Source organism: Sebastes fasciatus, chromosome 6, assembly GCF_043250625.1.
Source record: "Sebastes fasciatus isolate fSebFas1 chromosome 6, fSebFas1.pri, whole genome shotgun sequence".
In the NCBI taxonomy this organism is placed as follows: domain Eukaryota; kingdom Metazoa; phylum Chordata; class Actinopteri; order Perciformes; family Sebastidae; genus Sebastes; species Sebastes fasciatus.
In genome coordinates this window covers 25,528,269-25,554,769 of record NC_133800.1, presented here as the reverse complement: position 1 = coordinate 25,554,769, position 26,501 = coordinate 25,528,269, and the positions used below count along the sequence as shown (strand labels likewise).

The 26,501-nt window shown below is 42.1% G+C and overlaps 1 protein-coding gene across 2 annotated transcripts; it reads right to left on the bottom strand.

Moving 5' to 3' along the window:
• On the bottom strand, positions 1–26,501 carry pxnb (paxillin b). 2 transcript variants are annotated; one of them, XM_074638786.1, is made up of 15 exons: positions 26,472–26,501; positions 25,433–25,583; positions 9,157–9,365; positions 8,720–8,805; positions 8,468–8,607; positions 8,209–8,392; positions 7,122–7,236; positions 5,690–6,994; positions 4,191–4,457; positions 3,649–4,059; positions 3,348–3,509; positions 2,796–2,969; positions 2,294–2,375; positions 2,020–2,168; positions 1–1,900 (listed from the first exon to the last, which is right to left on the bottom strand). In XM_074638786.1, the coding sequence occupies exons 2-15, from the start codon at positions 25,443–25,445 to the stop codon at positions 1,634–1,636; spliced, it is 3,564 nt and encodes a 1,187-aa protein (XP_074494887.1). In that variant the 5' UTR covers positions 25,446–25,583; positions 26,472–26,501; the 3' UTR covers positions 1–1,633. The 2 variants fall into 2 exon arrangements, with proteins under 2 accessions (XP_074494887.1, XP_074494888.1); XM_074638787.1 differs by lacking the exons at positions 3,649–4,059; positions 4,191–4,457; positions 5,690–6,994; positions 26,472–26,501.

The window sequence follows — 26,501 nt, the reverse complement described above, 5'->3', positions numbered from 1 at the left end:
CTGCATGTCATGATTACATGTACAGACCCAACCTGGTGGTCATACAGTAGATGCTACTCAGATGCTGAGGGAAACGAGGCATCAACAGACCACCAGGCTCTCTATTTTTACAGCCTATATGTTTCAGTGGACTCACAGACTAATAACATGAAAACATAACTGCAGACTGTTATCAGTATTTCGCTGAAGTTGCCAGTGTTATTAGACATGGTACTGATACAATGGCACAGACGGCCCGTTACTTCAGAAATACATGCTGATGCTGAAATACAAAGATGTTAATCCACAGTTGCATAGTCATTGAAATATCACAGGCACATTTCCTTGTATTATGTACTTCTTTCAAAATAGTGAACATTCATCAGCTTTTCAATACAGTAATGGCACCAAAAATATCAAAGTATCTTTGCTATGCCTTCCAACCAGCCCTCTCTCCCTCTTTGAATGAGTGGTTATTAAACGCATGTTCATGCTAAGCAATGTAGCTGCATTGGATATTTACAAAAAAAAATTCTCAGGAGGTACCTAAAACATTAATGGTAGTGTGAGAGATGCACAATATGCTTCCAATATCTCTGTATGATTCCACTTCACTGTAAGAGACGACTGCAAGAATCTGTTTCCAGATGGTTTGCTCTTTTTTTTTTCTGTGAAAATACAAGGAATGATTTGGCAGCACAGAACGCGTGGTTTGTTCTAACATATGTAACTGAGAGTGAATACTGCAGCTACTGGTGGATGACTACATATTCTTCATTGGCGATCGCTGTGAAAATATTCATCCATGCAAGGTTTGCCTTTGGCTACAAAAATAGGTGTGCTTGACACTCAGATTTTGAAAACTGTGTCAAATTAAAATGTTTATGGGTGTTTTCTTGCATCTGTAAAAGTGTAAAGACACTAGCATTTTCACACATACAAAATAATTGTGAATAAAGCTAATTTCCTGTTAATGCTACAGTGATATCATGGATTTATCCATCTGCTTTGACCAACTTTATACCAAAGGGGGGGGGGAACCTTCTACCCGCCTCTGTAAAAACAGTTTCTATTGTAATGTTTCTAAAATGACACGCTCAGCCAGTGAGCAACAATGTCAAACATGCAGAGTATGACATAGATTTCTACAGTGTTCAGTAAGAATTCACCATCATCTAACAAAATAAAAACTAAAAAGAATTTGAAACACAAATATGTGGGAATTACAGAAAAGGACAGCTCTTTGCCTGTTGAAACACATTTCAGGGGATTAAGAAAAAACCTTAAACCTTGTACATATCACTGTTGATTAGAAAAAACGAGTATATTTGCGTCACACTTGGGTCTATTGACCCACTCAAGACCTATAAGAGCTGCAATGCAAAATGCAGAGCTGTCAGTCTGAAAATAGGGACGTTTTCCAAATTTCTGAAGGACAAGTTATTTATTATTTTTAGTCTGGCAGAGACAGTACGCTGCTTCAACCACATGCACATACTTAACCCATACACACTTCCAATGTGACCATCAGAACACAGACAACCTTCTTTGATATAAACACAATTGACCCCATCCCCACCCTACCTGTGCTAAAGATGCTTTAGACACGTATCTAAGCCCTGACCCATAACTGTTAAATGCTCAACCTGACTCCCTAACTGAACAGCTTGACGAAGCAGCCATGGCAGTAGGGTTTGTCGTTTTGTTCTTTAAAGGTGCCTTTGTTGAGCTGTTTCAGGCAGAAGGCGCAGACAAAGTGCTCCGGGTGGAACTTCTTGGACATGGCTGTGATGCAGCGTCCCGTGATGGGCTTCTGACAACCGGAGCAGAGGGAGCCGCGGCGCTCGTGGTAGTGCACTTCACAGTAGGGCTGGCCATCGTGCTCAAAGAAACTTCCATTCACAAACGGGGTGAAGCACTCCTGTAAACGAAGACGAGAGAGGGCAGAGGAAGATGCTGTTATTCTGATACTGTTATTCATATTACAATGTCTTATAGAGGCTAAACTCGGGAACATAAAAAACAAAACAAGATACAGACCCTGCAAACAAAACACTCAGGATGCCAAAGGCTGCTCAGCGCTGAGATGTAGTTCTCCAAAATGGCTCTGGCACAGCCGCCACATTTTGGTGCAAACATGTCGAAGTAATCCTTTCTGCAAAAAGCTTTTCCATCCTTTTCGTGGAAGCCTTCATAAGAATGACAGAAACAGATTGGAATCAATTACGACAAAATGCAAACAGAAACCATCTACTATGAATGGACTGTACATATAAAAGCCATATTCATAATCCAATACAACAGATAACAATACCCTCGGGGCCAAAGAAGGATCCACACTGAGCGCAGAAGAAGTGTTCAGGGTGCCATGTCCTATCCAGCGCCGTCACAACTTTCTGAAGAGACATGAAGACACTTATTGTTGACAGACTGTAATCAAGTGCTTTCCAAACTTATTCCATAATAACCTTTCAGCATATTGTAATTCAAGTGTTCTGAGAAATAACTAGACTCCTGCACCTCATCATAGCTCTGTTTTCAGGCTTTAAAAAATGTAGTCTGTGACAGGAGACTTAGGCCAATCACATGTCATTTCAGAGAGAGAGAGAGAGAGTTCCTATTGGCTGTGCTCCAGCTGGTGGGCGGTGCTTGGTATTTCCTCAACTGATCTCAACATGGTCAGTCAAATAAAAGACTATGGAAGAAATTCTGCAAATTTATTTGGTAACCCATCTGCGGGTCCCGACCCAGTCTTTCGGAATGACTGCTGTATTCTACAACAGAAATGACCACATTTGTGAAATGCAGTGACTCACATCCAGTATGGGTCCGTTGCAGTAGTAGCACCGCGGGGAGAACAGGTTGTGGTAATCCGTCTCACAGTACGGCTGTCCTTCACGCTCAAAGAAGTTCCTGGAGCCTATCTCCTCTTGACAGTGTGTGCACACAAAGTGTTCAGGGTGCCATGTGCGGCCCATGGCAGTCACCACCTACACAAACAGAAGAGTGGATTGTGCATTTAGTATGCAAACTCTAAGAAAGGGATAATGTACAGCGAGTCGGGGTGTGGCATCGCCCTGTCGGGGTTTATTTCACAACAATGACCCGCTAGCTGTACATTATCCCGCTTATGACACGGCTACTTACTTAATAAATCAATAATTTGTCACAAAAACGATCCACCAGAGTCCAACATCAGAACTGCGCCCATAGCAACGGTCTGTTATACATAGTAACGGTCTGCTATAAAGAAATAACAGACCGTAGAACGCCGTGATTGTCCGATCAGAATTGAGTATTCAACAAAGCGGTGTAATAAAAATGATTAGAATTATAATATATTTATATAACAGATAGAAGCATCTCACCTGTCCCACAATTGGCTTACAGCAGGCTCCGCAAACTCCTTTGGCTACCGTCTGCACGCCCAGTTTGTTGAGGTCAGACTGCAGGCTACCAAGCATGTTGTCCAGCTTGTTGACCTGCGTCGGAGGCCCACCAGGAACGCCGCCCTTGCCTTGTGCCATAATCTGAAATGGTTAAATTATGAAAACAGTTATTTGTTGAAGTTGTGCCTGATACACACAGAAATATAACAAAATGATTCAAGTTTGAGGTTGAATTAAAAAGTGTGAAAAAGAAGAAGGGATAAGAGACGGAGGTTCATGCCTGCATTGGAGGGAAGATTGGGTCATACTCTGTTTGGCAGCCTACTGACACCAGGACTTTGGGTGCAATTGGTGTGACTGGCTCCACTGGTGCAGGGCGGGTTGGGGTTTTAAGAACAGGAGGAGGGGGCTCTGGTTTGGGGGCAGGAGGTTCTCGAATTGGGGCTGGTGGAGGTGCGGCTTTTATAATCTGCCGAGGTGCAGCGTGAAATGGTTCCTGGATGCGGGAAGGTTGTGGAGGGGGAGGGGGAGAGGGAGGTGGAGGGAGAGGTGGCGGTGTGGGGATAGGGGGATGCTTTACTGGGAACACACGCTTAGGCTCTTCTATAATAGGAGGGCGATGAGAGGCGGGGGGTGAGAGAGGTGGGAGCACCTTCCTCACAGGGACAGGCGACTCTGGGGGAATTATGATCTAAAAAAAGAAAAGAGAAAAACAGAGAAAAAGGGGAGGGACCGCAGAGAGCAAAGTGTGCAGAAAAGTAAAGGTGAATTAATTGAGAAAATAAATATTTGGTGAGAACTGTTGAGCACACTGAAGCCAACCTTGTCGACCTCACAGCCGGCCCCATCGGGACGGAAACGCTGGGGTTTGGACGTGACGATGACGCCCTCGGTCAGCCAGTCATCGGACTGTTTACGTCGGCGCTCTGAGCGGCCGATCCCGAACTTGCCCTGAAGCTCCTCTATGAGGCGGTCCTGAGAGGTGTTCTTGTTTACAAGGACGGGTCCCATCTTCCTGCGCAGGTGACCATCTCGGAACATGGGGTGCACGTTGGGAGTCCCCTTAGTGCTCCTAATCACTGACTTTATCTAAGAGGGAATGGTGAGCACCGTATCATACGTCTACACCAAACATAAGCTGAAGAAGTTACAGCAGAGCTCTGGGGCAGCAGGTGAGTCATACAAATTCAGGATGCAGGGTGCTGTGGTCAGTGGGCTCAGAGTCACACTTCATGCACTTCTTCCATGCTGATGTCAGGCGCCTTCAAAACTCAAAAACCTACCCATGAACCTCCCTCCCCGCCTCACCACCAGTCTCCCAAACAACCACACCAACTTCACAACGCAGGTCGCATTAGGGTCCTTCACACAAAACTGGTTTACATGTGCCATGCTGAGTACTGGTACTGCCAATCAGTGAGTTATCAAAACAAAAACTCTTGAATACAAAGAGCTTCTCCCTTTTAAAGCTATCTTCTATTCCACTAGCTTCTGTCTGACGTATCTTCAAAAAGACTTTCTTTCATCTTTATTTTTGCAAAGCTTAAACATAATAAAGATTTTTTTTCTGTCTAGTTTCTGCCCAGTTAAATCTGTGTCTAATACTGGACTGGGCAGTAAAATTAGAGCACCTTGTCACCTCCATAAGGCTTTACAGTAGGGCTATAGTTTTGTAATTGTCAGATTAATTTCTTTTACTAATCAGTAGGGTTGTCAAAGTTAACGCCACTAATTTCTTTAACGCAACTTGCAATTTTTAGGCTGTAGCTGGCTGTTTTAAAGCTGGAGTGAAGATACTGGCATATAAAACTGGAAAACCTAAAGAATCCATTGGTACCAACCATGTCATACTAGCTTGTCGCGAAGGAGGCTAAATAACGCTCCAAATTTGCGCTAATTATTGGCGAGGTAAAACTGGCATGGCCATTTTCAAAGGGGTCCCTTGACCTCTGACCTCAAGATATGTGAATGAAACTGGGTTCTATGGGTACCCACGAGTCTCCCCTTTACACTTTATGATAATCACATGCAGTTTGGGGCAAGTCATAGTCAAGTCAGCACACTGACAGATTTGAGAGATGATATTGAATACTAAAAAAAACAATCCCTGTCTTATCTGTATTAAAATGACAAGGTGCGTAAATTACACTAGTGAGCAAACTAGTAGATTCATATTTGATAACATGTTTCAGCTTTTCAAAACAATTTATGAAAAAAAGCAGAAGCAAGCTAGTGTGGAAGCGTCAGTCTCTTGAGCAAGAGCAAAACAATGTGAGCAAAACAAGCCCATGTTGTTGTCAAGCAGGAGTGGAGATGCATACATGTCCGGAAGCAGAGACTCTGTCTATATTGGGAGTCTGCAGCAGGGGCAGGTCCAGGGCAACGTCAGGTGTCCCGGGGCATGAAGACGGGGTCATGGACTCATCCATCCAGCTGGCCTCTGTCAGCGGGGTCATGCTGCCATCTGTGTACGGCCTCTCGGTGTAAGGGGTCATGGTGCCGTCAAAACCATCGTGGAAGGACATGGACAGATCCTCATCGGCCCAGTCCAGATCTCCGTTCCCATCAGTGCCTCCGTCCACTGATTCGTCTGTGATGGTGTTGGTGGCGCTGGTGAAAGTGTCGGGCTGCACGCTGTTTCTGTCCATGGGCAGGATGAGCTCCTCGTGCATGTCCTGCATCCCTCTGCCAAGACAATGAGCCTCCATGCTCAGCTGTGGCTCCTCCACGTGTGCTGCTGAGTGATTCTGTGCAAAGCTCATGGCTAGCAGCTTGTCCAGTGCCTCGTCCAGGGAGGGCTCCACCGTGGGGGGTTGCTGCACCGTGAAGGGGCTGGCTCTCCGGGCTGCGGGTGCCGACTCCAACAGCTGTCTGCTGGGGCTAGCGAAGGCCAGTGGAGACGGGACCATCGATGTAGAGACTGGAGATGATGAGGATGTTTTTGAGGAGGCGTGTGCAGAAGGTGGAGATACAGAGACAGCGACAGGGATGGGTGAAGGAGTCTTTGGAGCTGAGTCAGGAGGGGTGAGGTTTTTAAAAGGGGGAGGTGGAGTGGAGAAATTCAAAACAAGCTCATGAACAGAAAGAGAGCCCTTGCTCACAGTCTCAGGAGCACAAGGGAATTTACCGACAGTATTTGAAGGAGACACCTGTTCTACAGATGGACTAGGGGACTTGGAGGACTTGTGGTCGAGGACGGTGTTAACTGAGGTAAGTGAGGGGGTGGTGGCGGTATTGGAAGGACTTGGGCTATTTCTCATAAGGTTGGAGTAGGAGGAAGCAGCTTGAGAGAGGACTAGTAGAGACTTGGTTTGGGATGACAGCGTGGCGGCAGAGACATCTATGATAGAGTCCAGCTCTAGGTCACTGGCTGCAGAAAGGGAGGATATAGGACTGTGGGGACAGAGACGGTTCGCATGTGGCATCGACATGCCACCGTCTCCTCCATCCTCGTCTATGTGCAGCTCCAGACCAGAAGGCAAAGAGAAAAGAGGAGAGGCACAGGTAGATGGGTGGGACAGACTCGGGAAAGGAGAAGCCACTGGGGTGACAGAGGAAGAGACTGGAGGATGAGGAGAGCTGGAAGACGCTCCTGCTGAGTCCAGGACAGAGCCCAAAGTACTGGGCTAGAGGACAGAGAAGCAGAAGCAAGATAAGAGGAAGAGGACAGAGAAACCATCAGGAATATGACAGAAAAGAAGCGTGGGTTGATGAAGTGAAGCCTTTTCGGTGTTCACTAATGCTGCTCTGTACCTTGAAGTCAGACAGAGAGGCCATCAGCTCGTCGAGCTCTCTTGTGGCACAGGAAGCTGAAATTCTGGCTTGCTGCTGAGAGGGTGTGTCCAAATCGCTGTGGCGAGCAGAGGAGCTGGAAAACACAAATTATAACATGATTTGTAATTCCAAGCAAACATTGAAGCCTTACTAACAACACACTCAAAATACCTATTGTCTAAATTCCCACAAGATTCACTGTGAGAAGCCAAAATGATTCACTAGCTTACAGCTCTTACACACCAAGCCGACTGCACAGAACCAGCTCCAACAGGTGCTATATTACAAAGTCATCACAACTTGCAGTCTAGATCAGTCACTGTGTAATGTTTATTCATGCAAACATCCAACACCCTAGGTACAACAACAACTTTGGTCCGTGTTGCAAATGCAACACATACAGTAGGGCTGCACAATTAATCGAATATTAAATCGCGATCACAATTTTGGCCTCCCACAATAAAATGAGCAGGATCGCCTGTGATATTGACGTTTAAAATACACGTTCTGCTCATAGAAAACGCTGCAGCATATCAAATCAAGCGCTTCCTAAAATCTTTTCATATTGCAATATTTATAGCAGAAAAAAATATTGAAATGTTAGTTTTTTCCAACATCATGCAGCCCTAATTTGTACATTAGCAGTAATATAGCACAGCATGAAAGTCAAAACAGGGCTCTGTTTATTTTAATGTGAAAGTGCAATAAAAATATGTTGTCCCTAAAATCAATGAATAATTGTGATATCAATATTGATCAAAATAATCGTGATTATCATTTTGGCCATAATTGTGCAGCCCTAACATAGTGAAGTTCCTATTATTACAGGCGACTCCTTTGCCAGGTTTCGGTTTCCCCTCAACCCGTGTTTCGCTCTCTCATTGGCTCCCATTAGCTCCATTCGCTCTCCAGTAGTCTCCTCAACAGGTCCAGATATTTAGCATGCTCGATATCTGGATCTTAACAAATGGCGCTTGAGCACCGAGCCAACGCAGATTTGCCTCTGATCTGGGTCTTTGTCCGGGTAAGTTAAAGAGCAGCTGCAGTGGAGGGACTGTGTGTGTACCTGGGTGAAGGCACTGAGCCCTCCAGCTCGTCCAGAAGACTCTCCACGGTGGGTCGGGCCTCATCCAGCCTCGTTCCGTTCCTCTTGGGTTTCTCCTGAGGGGGAGGGCTCACCGTGATGTCAGGGGCGCCGCCGTTCTCGTAGTGGGTGATGCTGCAGGACGGTAAGGGTGGAGCTGCCTCCTCTGTGGACACACAACAGTAAAGTTAATTCTGCTTGCCGCAAACGGAGCTGATAAAGACGAGGGCTTTGTGTGTACCTGTAGTGGGGAATGAAGGGGAGCTCTGTTGCACTGCGTTGAGTTCCAGCAGCAGCCTGTCGAGCTCTGAGAGGTTGCTGCCCATGGCAGAGGTCATGGCTGCTGTCGACGAGTCTGATGACTTCTGTTTGTTTGGAAAACTGACGAGGAGACAGACAGAGACAACTGCTGGTAGCAACTACGGGTAAATGAAAATGACAGATGATGCGCTCAACTTTGTACACACAATGTTTCGAGTGTGCGGCAGGATACCTGTAGACGTGGTCCTCTTCAACGTGAGACAACGGAGAGCTGCTACTGTCCCTGGACCAAGAGCTCTTCTGGGCTGAACCTAACGACTGCAGAGGATACATCAGTCAGAAAACCTGCGCTGAATTTCCACTTGGCTTTCAATTTGACATTCATCTGGACCCAGTTAACTGTGAAAGTCTGAACATCCCTGCTCATATTTCTTTTCTGACCAGATATGAGCGATTGTGATCACAACCACACAGACATACGGGACATGATACTTGTGGCTTTAAAATAATTCTTCTGCCTTTTTTCTACATCTTTCGCTCCCAAATCTAATTTCTGTGTCACTTGTACTTCATGCTTGTTAAGCACTTTATGACCAACCTGTTTGTTGAAAGGCTTCATGGAGAAACATTAGTTCATGAGTCATGCATGGTCACACTATAGAGACCTACCTGCTGAGAGGAGTGAAGGGAGTCCGGCTGATCTATCAGGGACCCGTTCAGAGCCTCGGCTGAGGGCGGAGGAGGGACCGGAGGTGGAACTGACACATCCTGGTAGGACTGTCCTCCGGTGGGGATGGAGTAGGGGGTCTCTTCAGCCAAGAACACAGGTCGCTTTGAGATGTGGGACGTAGTAGATTCCAGGTCCGCCAGCAACGCGTCTGAAAGATTTGATAAAGTATTACTGCATTTGTGTTGCACGGTGCACTTAGGTCCACATTACAATACGGCTGGTCAAATAAATAAATTAGGGCTGTCAAAGCTAACCCGATATTAATGCGTTAACGCAAATTCTAATTTCTCCAACGCATTAACTCAACTTGTGATATTTATATTTTAGCGGGATCAGTCTTAAAGATAGAGTGAAGATACTGGCATCATATTAAACTAGAAAACCTAAAGAATCCACTTGTACCAACCATGTCATACTAGCATGTCACTGGCAAAAGAAAAGGAAAAACTGGCATGGACATTTACAAAAGGGTCCTTTGACCTCTGACCTCAGTATATGTGAATGAAAATGGGTTCTATGGGTACCCACGAGTCTCTCCTTTACAAACATGCCCACTTTATGATAATCACATGCAGTTTTGGGCAAGTCATAGTCAAGTCAGCACACTGACACACTGACAGCTGTTGTTGCCTCTTGGGCTTGAGTTTTCCATGTTATGATTAGAGCGTATTCTTCTGGACAATATTTGTCATTGTTTTGTATTGTTAGTTGATTTCCAATAATAAATACATACATTTGCATAAAGCAAGCATATTTGTCCACGCCCATGTTGATAAGAGTATTAAATACTTGACAAATCTCCCTTCGAGGTACAATTTGAACAGATAAAAAATGTGATTAATTTGCGGTTAACTATGTACAATCATGCGATTAATTGCGATTAAATATTTTAATCATTTGACTAGAATAAACCTAACCAAAAATAAATGCAATCTTTGTATTTCTTACTTTAATTTAAATAATAGGACACAGTAGTTCCTTGTGTCATTCGAGCAAATAGACAATTCCTGAACTGTTTTTGCAAGATATTTCAACCTGCAAACATGGTTGGCCTGGAGACCAGTTAATTCTTTACTGGGGTTGTTGGGAGCTCTGAGGCGACTACCGACTGTGGTGTCAGGCTGTAAACAGACAATGACAGTGAGTCTGAGTCTCTCATTCCAACCTGTCCCCAAAAAAAGCTTTTTCCTCAGCGCAGATCATTCAACAGAAAGGTTAGGCCCCTGTCACCATCGCAGCATGGGACTGTACATCGCTGAGCCCATCTTCATACCTAAACCCATTACACCTTCATAAAATATCCCTGTGAAATCCCCAACATACTTTTCCCATCGGTCCACACTATAAATACGACCCTGCTGACAATAAGAGCTACCTGTCTACGAGCTTCATCTGTCATTTCAGTATCTTGTACCTCTGGGAGTAATGTATGTCTTTGATTGGTCTCTGTGTTATGAGAATCAGTGTGAACTTAGCAAGACAGACTGATAAGAACAAAGAAGCAGACAGACAGAAAGTGTTTCTGAATCCAGTCCAGGGTTGAGGGGGTACAGTGTTACCCTGATGAGTGTTCAGGAGCAAAATAGACCCTTACATCACACAATCCATCCATCCCCAGCCCGTCCAGAATAGACCACAATCACCGGCTGCATACTGTTACACTACAGAGGCTTGGAGCGGTTACAGTCGGTTTCAAGGAATCACTATAACACCAGAGAAGCAGGGTCGAACACTGTCCAACTTACTGGAAGGTCAGATCGCTAACCACGCTTCTAAAATACAATCTAAGCAGGTAAAAAGTGTCTCTCTACATTTGAAATCTGTTCATGTTTGAAACTAGTATTTCCTGTCCTGATAACTGAAGAGTTATTTCAAGAAACAATACAAGTCTGCAAATAAAATAAATATAATTAATGATGTTTTGAACAATATAAAAACACAAATAGAAGTTGGACATTAGTTTATATTAGGGCCGCACTGCTGTGAAAAAAAAAACTAGTGTAGGAATTCACCGATCCAACTTTTTCAGTCCCGATACTGATAGCGATACCTGGGCTTTGGGTATCGGCCGATAACGAGTACTGATCAGATAACAGTGTTTAATTAATAAGCTGTACGCCTCATTGTGTGGAAGTGACTGGGGTCATTCTTTCATGTGTAAAGGCATCATCAGGCTTGACTTAAACATTGCTTTCCTAACTTTGTAAAACAAAATGTAACAAATACATCGATATAAATCTACTGAATAGTTATCTATTAAAATAATAAATCGTGCACCAGCAACTTCAAAATGAACAGGAATTACAGTTCAGGTGTAAACCTTTTTAATGCAGCAACTAAAATGGTCAAAACAGGAATATAATAGTATATAAACATAGAATTGAATTTAATAGCACGGCCCCATTGTCACCAATACCCGATCCAGCTATGTCAATCAGTATCAGCCCGATATCTGATCTGGTATCGATGCATCCCTATCTAATTGCGATTATTTTTGACTGATATTGCAATTGTGATATGATTTTGCGATGCGGGTTTGGTGATATTTTACATAATTATTCTCATTTTCATTGAAAAACATATTAAAAGATTATGATGTGATTTTTGTTGGGATTATCTGTACCAAACAAAGATGTTTTTCTTAAGTCTGTAGAATATGATGTGTAGGCCAGGACATCTCTGCAGCACAATATTTAATTTGAAATGGTATTTTGAAACACATTTCACATTAAACAAATATTGCAATTTTCTCCTCATCCTACGATTTGAAAATTGCAGTATTATGATATCATTTTGAATAATTGTGAAGCCCCTAGTTTACTTGTAGACATTTTTCTGTTATCGGAATCATCATACTTTTCCGAATACTCCACCAAGGTTGCATTAATCCTACTGTAGGTCAGCAGCAAAGTAAACATTTACTTCAAACTTAAAAACTGAAGTACACAGAGTCTTGTATCAAGTCTAACTGCACACCATTGAATAATGACAGACATTGCATTCACTTCATCCTCAATCAAGTGACCATAATAAAAAACACATACGCAGAATATCTGGAAAAATCAAGTCCCCCACTCCTTCAGACTAGGAATAGACTATATAAGTTTCTCTTCGTCTGTGTTTAAAGTTAACAACAAGCATCAAGTTCACAAAGGATAAAAAAAAAAATAAAAAAAAGCCAATATCTATACTCACAGTATTGTTTCCACCTGCTGTATCTGTAATATACTCCAGGCAGTATTGGGCCTATATGTGTGTGTATGTGTGTGAAGCAAACAGCAGTACAGACAAAGATGGTGTGAGCAACAAGGAGTGATAACATGTTGTCAGTTTACTGGGGGGAGTGGTTTGAGAGCCAAAATCTGGTGATGGTATCCTGTCAATAATGGTATCCTTTCAGTGCACCCTTATCTTCACTATTACCACTGAAAATCTACCTAATTAGTGCATTCTCACTCTGAAATCTGCATGAATATGGCCAATAGGATAGTAACTTTACATACGTCAGACTTATGTCTATGTTAAATTGCATCCAAAAGCATGTGACTTAAGTTTGAGTGTTCAGCTCAGATGAGCGGTGTTAAGTTTACAAGAAAAGTGTGATAAACTGGAGACTCTCAACGACGTCAAACTTCCTCTATATTCTGCCACCACTCGTCATCAGAGTCTTCAGTCCAAAAGGAGATCCTTCCCAGAAGCTAAATGTTCGAGTCATGTAAGTTTGACATAAACCACATGGGAGCACGGGCCTATTTAAAGCGGTAAGCTCAGCGAGTAGCCCGTGTCTGTGCAAATGTGCTGAAATATCACGACCAGCTCAAAATAATCTGCACCTGGTGCTGACATGCTGAACAAGGTCTTACTGAAGTTGACTTTGTCACTCATAAAACAAAAGCCTCCACATAGAAAAATACCACAGCTGGTTTTGGGACAAAGGTGAGTCATATAAAATACATTTAGATTTAGATTTCTCTTGTAGCTAGAAAGATCTTAAAAGTTGTCAAATGAAAAAAAAAAAAGCAGCATCAAGAAAGACTAGCCTAATTATGGTGATGTATTCCAAGAAAGTTCTTCGTGGCCTTGACAGAGAGAACAGCCGTACTGCCTGAAGCCTTCCAAAACACTGGTAGACGGAGCCAAGTTTCTGAGATTTGTGCTATAAAAGTGTCTCATTATACCCTCCCCCCCTCCCACCTGCTGATACTACACATCTGTGACTCAGGCACAGGCCCACCAACTCCAGAGTAGATCTCCACAGGGGACATCACCACAGTTAGATTCTAGTTTAAAAGGTATAATATGCAAGAATTTCCTAATTCTTAAACAATGTATTCTTCTTATTTTGCTGTGTTCAGGATGTTTCATCCCCACATGGTGGTGTAACCCCCTGCCAGCTCGTTCAGGTCGTCAAATCCCACCGCTTTGTCACGCCCCTCAGCGTCTGATTCTGAGGTTAGGGCTACACGATTATGGCCAAAAATGATAATCACGATTATATTGATCAATATTGAGATTATTCTCTAGTTCCAGCTATAGGATGTGCTGCTTTTCTTTGTCTTATGTGATAGTAAACTGAATATCTTTGGGTTTTAAACTGCTGGTAGGCCAAACGAAGTGACCTGACGCTGTCACGTTGGTGCTTTAGGAAATTGTGAAAAAATTGTGATTTTTCCCTTTTTTTAAATATTAAAATAGAAGAGAAAATAATCAGCAGATTAATCAATAATAAAAAATTATTGTTAGTTGCAGCCCTTATATGGATGGCACTACAATCACAGAAGGAGATGCACCAGTCTGGATTCTGCTATTTCTATATCAGGTTAAAGAAAGAAATACATACAGTCAGACCTGTTTAAATTTAGCAGGAGAAATTAAGTATAATTTCTAAATCCAAAATTTCTTTTGTAGCCTTCAACTAAGCATCCTGCTGCAATACACACACACACCACTCCATTAAGTCCATCACTTTGATATCATTTAATGAAAGGATGAAGATTGAAGATGCTACTGAAATTGTCTTGCTCCCCTCGTTTTCCCCCTGAGGAGGGCAGCATTGAGTCTGGCACGAGGACGGACAACAAGCCTCCGTCAGTCTCACACAAGTTTGGTCAACGAAGAGTTAGAAGCATTAAGAATGCAAACGAGCACTGTGAGCCAAGTAACAGGCTAATCTTTTCCATTTCAGACAGGGGGTAGGAGCCACAATGGACAAAGTCCAATTCTGCTCTAACAGCATCCCGACTCAATAGTCCATTGTGCAAGGTCTGGAGGAATAAAGCTGTCATCAAAAAAGGGATGTGACTGGGACTAATAATACAAGATGGATTCATCAAACGTCAGTCAAACAATACAACAGTGGCTCACTCTGTCAGGGGAACCATCTGCGGTCACACTGTGGTAACTAATCTTCATTACGTTCAACAAACAACTCTCAAGTTGGATACTGTACACATTCTTGTGGCAGTGGGTTCATGTACAGTCCTGCCTTCGCACTACCCCCACCCACCCCCACCCACCCAAGGGCCTGCCACAGTCATGCAGTGTTTATCAGATGGGAGCGAAGGTGCACGGGGGATTCCACACATTCCTCTGTCCGCTTCTGAGAAAGAAAGCAATCAGGCGGGGACACGGGGAAAGTGGCTCTGGGAACGGTTGCCCTAATCCAGCAAAACATCATTTACAGTGAGGGTAGGCAGTATATTTTTGGCATCATTGGGCAAAAAAATCCATAATAAACATTCAAAATATTGTAAATCAAGTGTTCTGAGAAAAAAACTAGACTTCTGCACCTCCTCATCGCTCTGTTTGAAGAAAATCTAGCCCACGACGGAAGACTTTGGCCAATCACAGGTCATTTCAGAGAGAGAGTGTTACTATTGGCTGCGCTCCGGCTGATGGGCGGTGCTTGGTATTTCCTCAACTGTTCTAAACATGGCTGCCGGGTCACAAACAGTACACTACAAGATGTTTCTGAAAACATTTGAGGCGAGAAATAGGCATTACAGTAACAGAATATTGATTCATATTTGATCAGCGCTGCCTAGTTTGACCGTTTGGTCGGAGTTCACGAGTGATTGACAGCTGCTCACAGACGGCAGCTGGACAGCAGACTCTAGATCAGCTCTGACTGCTTGTTTTCTTCCGGTCTAAGAAATCTTGCGGATGCCGTTAGGAGCACCGGAGGACACAAAGGCACATGATTTTTTCCAGATTACCTGTCTCATGCACTACTGACAGGATATAGTGATCGTTTTATAAAAATAATTTTTTTTTTAAAGGGACTATTTGTAACTTTCAGAAATGCTTGTTAACAGCGACACCTGTGGCCGTGAAATCAATGAAAGTCAGCGTCGGGCTCGCGCTTGCTCGCTCTAAATATACCTGAACGAGCATTGCTCAAAACAGAGAGGCGACACACGTCAGCTAAAACCACAATATCACTCTATATTTCAGCTGCTTGGCAGTAATGTTAGCTGACCAGACAAAGGTCTCTCCATGAACATGATTTAGATCTGATCCTAGTGTTGGCTTTTCCTGCCTAAGTGCAGACTGAAGCAGCGGGGCTCTGCAGCATGTCTCCCTGCTCTCTCCTCCCGCAGCTGGAGAGAGCAGAGGAGACACCGGCACCCGGTCGGTAACGAGAGGGTAACGTAACTCTCTGAAGAGCTCCGTCACTTCACAAGACACGGGAAACCTCTGTTGGTCTGGAGGAACTGCAGCATTTATTTCTGCACAAACATCCCCTGTGCATTCACTAGATATTCTCAGAGCTAAACTAACTCTTCTGCAGTGTGGAGTGAGCGGGCGTTCACGTCTAGAGGTGGAGCGAGACAGCGAGGACGCGCGCTCTGTCTGAGTGAAGGAGAGCAGGCAGCGGAGACGAGGCTCCAGCCACACGCGAGCGCGCATATGCGAACGCGCATGTGTGGCGACCCGCTACATTTATACGCTTAAAAAGTTACAAATAGTCCCTTTAAATCATATTTTCTCGATTTCCACCCACTGCTGCTTTAACATGCAACCTGTTTTAACTGGAAACAAAAAAATGATGCTTTGTAATAAAATCTACTCAAGCAGAACACACATTCCTCCAATACCGCAGGATTTTAGGTAGAGAGCCGGTGAAGAATGTGCTTGAATACAAAACACCATCTGTCGGTCCAGAAAATGAAAATAATGTGTTGACAATTGCAGGAACCACTCCGCTAACTACAGCATGCTTTGAATTCCAGGATAAGGGAGATGTCAATGTTTTTACTGCCCATTTCCCACAGAGCGTGGAGTACAGTGCAGGCCGACGGGGAGGGGGGAGAAGCCAGGGCTGTCTAATCTTTTCTATTAACATGTGGGCGACGGTGAGCCCACCAGGGTCCACAGCTCACCTGTTTATAGCCAGGGAGCAAAAGAGCAGAACTGGCCACGGCCCCATGCCGAAACCCTACCCCATCAGGCCACCCCGACACGATATTTATATCAAACAAGACAGACGGGCCAGGGAGAGGGGGGTGGAGGGTGAGATGCCAGTGAGACAGGCAGGGGAGGCTGGGTAGAAACCAGGGACAGGCAAACAGAGAGAATATGGATCACCAGCAAACAGATTAAATGATGGACCAAGAGAGAAATATTCAAATAAATGTTATGCCTCACAGCTAACAGACGGCCACCTGTTTGTACAGTAGACCCCTACGGATAAAGGATGAATGAGCGTAACAGCATACCATCCGAAAAAGACAGAAGCATCTCAGGGCGATTACTTCAAAATAAACATACCTAAAAATACTCTGCCAAGCAGCCCCATATCCGAAAGATGACACGCCCCTCAAGAGAACGCTGGACCAAAATAAAAGCACTTCCCCACAGACCAGTAAATCAGATGACAGGGGAAAGTCTAAAGACTGATGTAACACCCAGTCACTGAGGACACATTCATAGCCGTGCATGTGTGTCGACCGTATGCAAGTGACACTGAGCAGGCTTTTGTGCCATTAGAGTGTAAAGACGAGGAAGACCCTCAAAGAAAGCCCGTCTTGTCTCTGACTGAAGACATGTTCCAAACTAGTAGCCGTCCTATAGAAGAGCAGGACATTAAACAAGCAAAATCCTGATGGATTTAGTTAGTGGATGAAGTTCGTCTACATCACCCACTCAGGCTTACAACAAACAGGCCTGCAACTAAGAATTATTGTCATTATCAACCAATCTGCTGATTATTTTTTTGACTGTTTTTGGTCCTTAAAATATTAGAAAATGCCCATCACAATTTCCTGAAGCCAAAGTTGACATATTTAAATTACTTGTTTGTCCCACCAACAATCAAAAAACACCAAAATATTAAGTTTAATATCATAGAAGACTAAGAAAACAAGCAAATATTCACATTTGAGAAGCGGGCACCAGAGAATGTTTTTGTTTTTAAACGTTCATTTATGAAAATGGTTAATTATTCTACTAACCGATGATCAATTAAACGATTAATCAATTTATCATCTCAGTTACACTGGGTATTATTAGTTTTAAACTAGAGCTGATTAGATACCTTTGTTAGATTCTGATGAGCAAGCATTTGATGCCGGCTTTTGGTAGTTGACAGTTTTCAATATTCAGTGCTGCGAACACGTTTCATATTATTATATATTATTATTACCAATAAAGCATTGAGGTTCAAGTAGTTTCATGACAGAATATTAAAACTGAATTTTTGTATTTAGAAAATAGGGCTGGGGGATAATTCAATATAATTTATCGTATCATGATGAAATCATATATCGAGATATCGTGAAACACATTACGTCGTCTAAATTGATAATAACGAGCACACACTAACTCAAATTTGTCAGAAGATCTGATCAAACTCAGTTAAATCAAACTACTGACTTAATCTGATTACTCTGTATTTGTTTGCAGGCGTGTAGCATAGTCAGTGTATAGTTGGAAATATTCATTTTTTTTCTATAAAAAATATTCACCTGAAACTGTTATGTTCATTTTGCACTAAAGTTCATAACTAAATGAGAAAGTACTTTTCATTTGTCAAGTATTTAATTCACACAGGAGTATACAAAAATAGGCTTTACCATGTGGGTATTTCATATTGACTAGATATAAATTGAATTACCAGAAAACATGTTATATCGTGATATATATATATATATATTGATATCGAGATATGAAATTACCTATATCGTGATAGAAGATTTTGCCCATATCAGCACTGCTCTCTGGGCCAAGTTATAAGGCCAGGGAACAGGGCAGGCGTGGAAACAAACAGCATGAAAATAGGAAGTGTGTGAAGGTCGCTGCAAGAAATGCAACAAGCAACAAATGATCGTGATAGAAGATTTTGCCCATATCACCCAGCCTTATTAGAAAATAGAAGTGAGGTTTCCTGCCCTGCTGACAGACATGAAGCTCCCCTGTCTTTGAACGTTGCCCTCGGTTGTCCCCGGTTTTAATGCTAGTCCAGCAGGGACTCAGATTCCTACTACATTACCCAGACCTGTCAGGAAAACAATCAGCACTGCTCTCTGAGCCAAGTTACAAGGCCAGGGAAACAGGGCAGGCGTGGAAACAAACAGCATGAAAAGAGGAAGCGAGTGAAGGTCGCTGCAAGTGAATCAACAAATGTGGCGCAACAGCATTTAATAGTGAAAACGCCGTTCTGACCAGATCACAACCCTGGAGACCCACAGCTGCCCACTCTAACCAGTGTTTGCTGGCCTCCAGCGCTGACTCTGCTCATTGTTTTTCTCCTCTGTTTCCTCAGGATGTGGGGCAGGGTCTGTTGCCTAAGCGATGAGGTCAGCCATGCAGCTCTCTCTCTTCCCCAGACCCAGAACAGGATGGGTGTGGAGCTCGGGAACAAGACTGATTTACAGTCAGGAGCTTCCCACTAGCTGAGCAGACAAGCCCACTGGTTAGGGGCGGTATGCGCTAACCTTGCAGCTCTCAAGGGGTGATGAAAGCTAGTTTGGTAACACTAACTCTGTGCTGGCGAACACCGGGACACAGAAAGCACTTAAGACCTTCTAAGATCTTTCGGTATGCTGTGCAAGCGCCGTAAACATTTAAGACCACGCTGCTTCTACAACAGCCAACTTTTACTCCTGCCTGGAGAATAAGCCTCTGCAAGGTGATCAACTGATGCTATTACAGTAAATCTAACAAGACTGCTGTGTGTTTACAAAAGGCATGTTTAGTAGGTGCTGTTTCAGCCCACACAGCCACTTCTTGCAGATACACATGGACCTCAGTGTGTTTGCAAAACAGAGCCGAGTGTCTCGCCCTGTTTTGAAGCTTGTCTGCATTTAAGTGATGAATAGTACCTGTTCTCTGCTGTGTTTCTTCTCAGGTGATTACAAGAATAAACTATGTTTGTACATTGGTATTCCATCTGTTTCCTTTTCAGTGTTTTATTTGCTCAGCTGAAAGTAAATAAAGATTAAGGGAAGTTTGTCTTCAGCAGTGTACATGACCCTGCTTACATGACAGATGACTATTTCTGCATGTTGGCATTACAAAGTTAGCAAGTCGGACCATTACTAGCTACATTATCGTCTGTATATATTTTACATAGTGATGCTGAACGGTGTTAATTTGATTTGGGCTGTTAGTGTGGTTACAATTTGAATTAACACACAATTATACAAGAAAATACACTATGTAAGTATAATATCAACTGAAATATTTAAAGCTAGGGATGGTAGTGTTAAGGGATGCACCGATCCGACTTTTTCAGTCCCGATACCGATACCGATATCTGGGCTTTGGTATCGTCCGATAACCGAGTATCGATCTGATACCAGTGTTTAATTACTAAGCTGTTTGCCTCACTGTGTGGAAGAGACTGGGATCATTCTTTTATGTGTAAGGCATCATCAGGCTTGACTTAAACATTGCCTCCTTAACTTTGTAAAACAAAATGTAACAAATAAATACGTAGTGAAATTTAGTGAATTGTTATTTATTATTAAAATAATAAATTTGACACCAGCAACTTGGTAAAAAAAAAACTTCAAAATTACCAGGAATTACAATTCAGGTGTAAACCATTTTAATGCCGCAACAAATTGGTGAAAACTTAAACAGGAATCAAAATTCCAATACAAAATGTGTATAGTATATAAACATAGAACTTAATTTAATAGATCGGCCCCATTGACACCGATACCCAGTCCAGCTATTTGAGTCAGTATCTGCCTGATATCAGAGCTGATATCGGTATCAAAGAATCCCTAGTAGTGTTCTTCAAAAAAAATAATTTGTTTTATTTGTTGAAATTCTCAATACATCCCGACATCAATCAATAAATCAAATGCTCTGACAAAAAAAATTATAAAAATCTGGTATCTGTGGCTGTCGCAGGAGGACTGTAATAAGTCCGTCCATTCATTCATTTCATTTGGCCCGAATGAAACGATTGGACCTATCTACCGACCTGCCTGCCTGCGTTCACTCAATGTGCGTCACTGGAGTCTTCCACAAGCTGCTAGCTTGACAGCTGTGAGTACTAACAATAGCCATGTTCGTTGTTTACGTTCATTATGATAATTTGGGGGAGTGGCTTTAGAGGCAGGCTTGAAGGTACGGGCTGTCAGTGCTGCTGACTTGGTGACTTTCTCACCACATTGAGTGACTTTTGAAGCTAGTGCTGCCAGCTACTTTCATTGGAAAAGAGTTGGCAACACCGGGCTGGGTTTTTCAGGTGGATCATTTTTTTTAATTTAGCGTACTCTTGCTAGTTTCTCAAGATTACCGACCCTAGCCTTAAGCTACTAAAACTATATTTTGATAAAGGGGCCCCCCTGCAAGACAGGGTTTTAATAGTGCATGAAATTAATCAAACCACCTCACAGTGAACCTGTGGTTTTAGGGGGCCCTTGGCCACTTTGCCAGATCTGTAATCCAGCCCTGGATTTGATTCACTGGTTATCCACGAACAGACGATTTAGCGGGAATTTACAACCAAAAGGAGAGTCTATCATGCTCGAGTGCTATTCTCACTTTAGTCCTCACCCTCCAGCTTCATGCATGTCTGTACTAATCTTCACTGTTGACCTACAGACATGGAGCAAGGCCTTCACAGCCCAGTGAGGTCAGTCTGCCTGAATCTCACACAATCCTGAGGAATTCACAAGATAGCGGATCTCGGCTTCATACCCCCGCAAACACAGGAGCAGGACAAGCCAAAGGACAGTGTGTCACATCACATGTGGTCTAAAGGGCCACATCTGGGTGAGGACTTGTCCCCTTGGCCATATCAGTAACAACAGGGAGGCTAAGCCTGGCTGCCACCTGGTCTGGACTGTAAAAGACCGATCAGAGAAAACTCTGACTCAGAGGAACGGACTGGAAGGGCTCACGTTATGCTGAGGGAATTCCCTTCCTCGAGTGTTAAAAAAACGTGGGCAGATCAATATACACAGAGTGAAAGAAAGACGGAAAGAGTGGAGACTGATCAGGTTTCCAAATAGCTCCATGAAGACCTGTCAGTCATCAATGAGCCTCAAGACAAGGACCTGTGGGGGCTTGTTAGCGGGCGGTTTGCTGGAAGTACAGTAAACCAGTCTCATTAAGTATTTACAAACATGATTTGTTACTGCATATTTAGACAGGATACGGGAGGGGTTTACCACATGATGTGGATAAGAAAAGCCATTTAACTTCACGGTTCTGTGATCATCGGACTACCAGACCTCATGCTCAAGACGTTTTTAACAATCAAGTGTCTGCCATTAATAAAAGGACCCATTAATAGAGGACCGACTGAAACCGACAGCCCTCCCTCTGGAGGCAGCATGCACGGGGCTGAGCGTAGTGGTAGGAGGTGAGTCATGACCCAGAGAGTATTTGGCCTTGGACCTCCAACACAGAGTGATGTTCGACATTCCTCAACAGCCTCGCCCCCTCCATCAGCCTGCTGTTCACGCTGCTTCAGTGAGACTGGAGCAACCAACAATCAGCCCTTTCAGTGGCCCATGGCAGCGAGAGCATCTAATGTAGCCCTGGAGGTATTCTCTGATCGGGCCAAACTCAAAATGCGGCCCATCGTCTCTCCACTTAAACAATTCACAAATCCATTTTACTGCCTTTCTGCTGAGGGAGATCAGTACAATGGGAGCCTTCCTACAGATACACGACAGAGGCTTAAGAAGTGGTTTATTCTGAATTAGCAAGGTAAATATAGCAAACTGACCAGCTGGTGAAAACTATAACAACCAGAATTAGAAGTTCAAAGGTTCAGTGCCAAAAGGTCAAGGGTCAATGAACCAAAGCGGTAACTGGTTAATGAGGCACAAAAAATAGATGGAGCTGATAGACTGCTCACACATATTCAGTACATGTCATCGTCATCAATGCTGGTAGTGGATATAGGGCAGATAAAAGGCGGTAATAATGCTGAAAGGATAAGCTGATTAGTCAAATTTTGATAAACAACAGTTTTAGAAAAAATGCCAAAAATAAACTGGTTTCAGTCACTCAAATGTGAGTGATGTCTGCTTTTCTCATAATATATTTTATCATGGTATTCAGTCATTGGTCATGCAAAACAAGTTATTTGAAGATGTCACTTCAGGGTTTCAAAATTTGTGATGGTCACTATTTTCTGATTTTTTTGTAGGAAAAAAATGGTAATATGACGAAAATAAAGTCATAACTTTAAGAGTAAAAAGTTGGAATATTACGAGAATAAAGTCGGAATATTATGTGGAAAAAAAGCATAGTATTACGAGACTCCTGAAATTATATACATTTTTTAGGAAAACATATTACCAGCAACCAACAAAACGGGCGAGAGGACATAGAAAGATTATTTTGTTATTTGTGAAACCAAAACTAAAGTATAACTTCACAGGATGCTCCACATTCCTCATTTTCACACAGGCGGCATGCTGCTCTATTTCCCCTCTAAAATAACACACAAGACTTTTTTTCTCGTAAACCTATGACTTTATTCTCGCAATACTATGACTTATTCTCGAAATATCTGATTTTTTTCCCCCCTCAATTTCTCGTAATAAAGAACACACCAACATATGCATAAAATCCGAGAAAAAAAAGGTTTACTTTTTTTCTGCAGTCAGAACAATGGGATCTGTATTTGCATTTATCACAGTTCCTGTAACATCCAATATCATAGCACTACTTTGAGAGGCCACATACACTGAGAGGGTGCATGTCTTTGCAAATGAAATAAAATATTGACTGAGTTAATCTTTGCATGTAAACTATTAATTCAAAACCGAGTGTGTGTTTTGAGAATCGATACAGTATCACAAAACATAATATCACGATATTCTATATTTTTTTACCTCCCTAATATATATATATACATATATATATTTTAAAAATCTAAAAAAAACGCAGCAATCGAATAGTGATTTGGAGGTTGAATACCATGGCAATGATCAAAGCTTTGAAACTTCGAAGCATTCGGGTCAGCCCTATAAAAAAGTAAACTTTTTTTGAGACTGAGCCATGTTGAGAACAGTTGAAGTATATCAAGCACCGCCCACCAGCCAGAGCACAGCCAATAGGAACGCTCTCTCTCTCTCTGAAATGACCTGTGATTAGTCAAAGTCACCCGTCACAGGTTAGATTTTCTAAAGCCTGAAAACAGAGCCATGAGGAGGTGCAGAAGTCTAGTTTTCTCTCAGAACACTTGAATTACAATATACTGAAACATTATTATGGAATTTTTGCCTAATAACGCCAAAAATATACTAGTGCATGAGACGGTGAATGATGCCAAAATGATGGCCAAAATAATGATGCCAAAAATATACTGCCTATCCTCACTTTAAAGTGGCAGTAGGCAGAATCTTTTGGCATCATTGGGCAAAAATTCTATAATAACCTTTCAAGTCAAGTCAAATTTATTTCTATAGCACATTTAAAACAACATGAGCTGACCAAATGATTTACAGACATAGGCAGAATAAAAATAGGTCAACAGAGCAGACAACAAAATCTCACACATCCACAGAGAGAGACCAAGATAAAAACCCATGAGTAAAAGACTGTTATAATGAGCATTATAAAAGGCCAATTAGTAATCAGTATATTACTTTCAGCATATTGTAATTCAAGTGTTCTGAGAATAACCGAGACTTCTGCACCTCCTCATGGCTCTGTTTTCAGGCTTTAAAAAAGACAAATAATTAGGTATCACTAGCAGTTTTAAGTGTTGCTCCCATCAGATTGGAGATACATTATAATAAGCCAGCCAAGCTGCAGGGTTGAGCTCACATTGTGCACATTGTATAATTAAATTATTATTATTGTTAGTCTGTCTGTATGTGTATATATGTATATATATATGTAAAATTCAATAAAAAATATTGTTTAAAGAAAAAAAATTAGGTATCACTAGCAGTTTTAAGTGTGCTGTCCCATCAGACTGGAGATACATTATAATAAGCCAAGCTGCAGGGTTGAGCTCACATTGTGCACATTGTATAATTAAATTATTATTATTGTTAGTCTGTCTGTATGTGTATATATATGCTTCAAAATTCAATATATATTATATATATATTATATATATAATATATATTCAATATATATTATATAATATATATATATAATATATTATATATATATATGTTTCAAAATTCAATAAAAAATATTGTTAAAAAAAAAAAATTGGTATCACTAGCAGGTAAGTGTGCTGTCCCATCAGACTGGAGATACATTATAATATAAGCCAGCCAGGCTGCAGGGTTGAGCTCACATTGTGCTGCACTGAGCAGTCTAAATGTGGGAGGCCTGTTGACTCCACCACTTCAAAGCAGGAATGAGCAGCCTGAGGGGCAAAAGTTGAGGAGGTAATGTTGAAGCTCGGTGTCAAAATGTCAGCCAAATATCTCCTCCCTCTGGCACTTAATAATGAACAAAAAGCAGTAGTTTCTTTAGCATTACCAGTACCGTTACTAGAGGGGCAGTTTAAACAGGAGGTGGTGTTAATGGCTAACCATGTCCAGCTGTGAAGTTACTACGATGCTTTAAATCAAAGTAAAATGAGCTAAAACAATAACTCAGCCACATGTTACTGTACCATTTGGTTTTTTCAGATATTACCTAACATTTAGAGAGTAAAGTGGCCAAAGAAACTGTGTTTTAAACTATAAAATCTGGTCGTTAACGTGAACTCCTCCACCCTGCTCTCCGCTGCTCACTGAGAGAAACTAGTTTATAAAAACAACAACAGAAACTCACCTAAATCGTCCATAATGTGGCTGCTGCTGCCTGGCTTTGGCCTGGGTCAGTTTGGTGTTTTGGTGAAGCTTCTCGTCTGAGTTTTCCTCTCCAAACTTCACCCACTGTGTGTCTGTCTCTCTCTCTCTCTGTCTGTCTGAGTGTCTGTCTGCTGGAAGTTGGTCAGGAGAGCTCACGTGAACGCGCAGCAATATGTGTGCATGTGTACTTTTACCAGATGCGCGCACCCTGATTGAGGCGCAGTGATGACTGACACCTGGTGGCCAGAAGGTGCTGTTACACTCTGAGCAGCCAGGTAGTGCTACTGTTGTCTGTGTTAGTTAAAGGTGCAGTAGGCACAATGTTTTTGGCATCATTGGGCAAAAAATCCATAATTACTACGGAGTATTAGGGCCACATTGAGGAAAAAAAAAATCTGAGATTTCGAGAATAAAGTCATAACTTAATGAGAAAAAAAGTCGTAAAATTATGAGAATAAAGTCGTAATTTAAGAGAAAAAAAGTTGTAATATTAAGAGAATATAGTCGTAATTTTACGAGAAAAAAGTTGTAATTTTACGAGAAAAAAAAGTTGTAATTTTACGAGAATAAAGTTGTGATTTTACAAAAAAGTCGTAATATTACAAGAGTAAAGTCATACATTTACGAGAAAAAAAAGTCGTAATATTACAAGAATAAAGTTTTAATTTTACGAGAAAAAAAGTCATAATATTACGAGAGTAAAGTCATAAATTTACTAGAAAAAAAGTTGTAATATTACGAGAATAAAGTCATATAAATTTACGAGAAAAAAGTCGTAATTTTACGAAAAAAGTCGTAATATTACGAGAGTAAAGTCATAAATTTACTAGAAAAAAAGTTGTAATATTACAAGAATAAAGTCATATAAATTTACAAGAAAAAAGTCGTAATTTTACGAAATAAGTCGTAATATTACGAGAGTAAAGTCATAAGTTTTACGTGTTATTTTAGAGGGGAAATAGAGCAGTGTGACGCCTGTGTGAAAATGAGGAAAGTGGAGCATCTTGTCTGTCTGTCTGTCTGCTGGAAGTTGGTCGGGAGAGCTCTCG

What these genes read in the sequence shown, in the direction of transcription:
- pxnb (XM_074638786.1), bottom strand. An exon ending in CCTCTCTGTCTGACTTCAAG is followed by an intron (nt 6,995 to 7,121) that starts GTACAGAGCAGC and finishes TCTGTCCTCTAG; the next exon opens with CCCAGTACTTTGGGCTCTGT. An exon ending in CCGGCTGTGAGGTCGACAAG is followed by an intron (nt 4,060 to 4,190) that starts GTTGGCTTCAGT and finishes TTCTTTTTTTAG; the next exon opens with ATCATAATTCCCCCAGAGTC.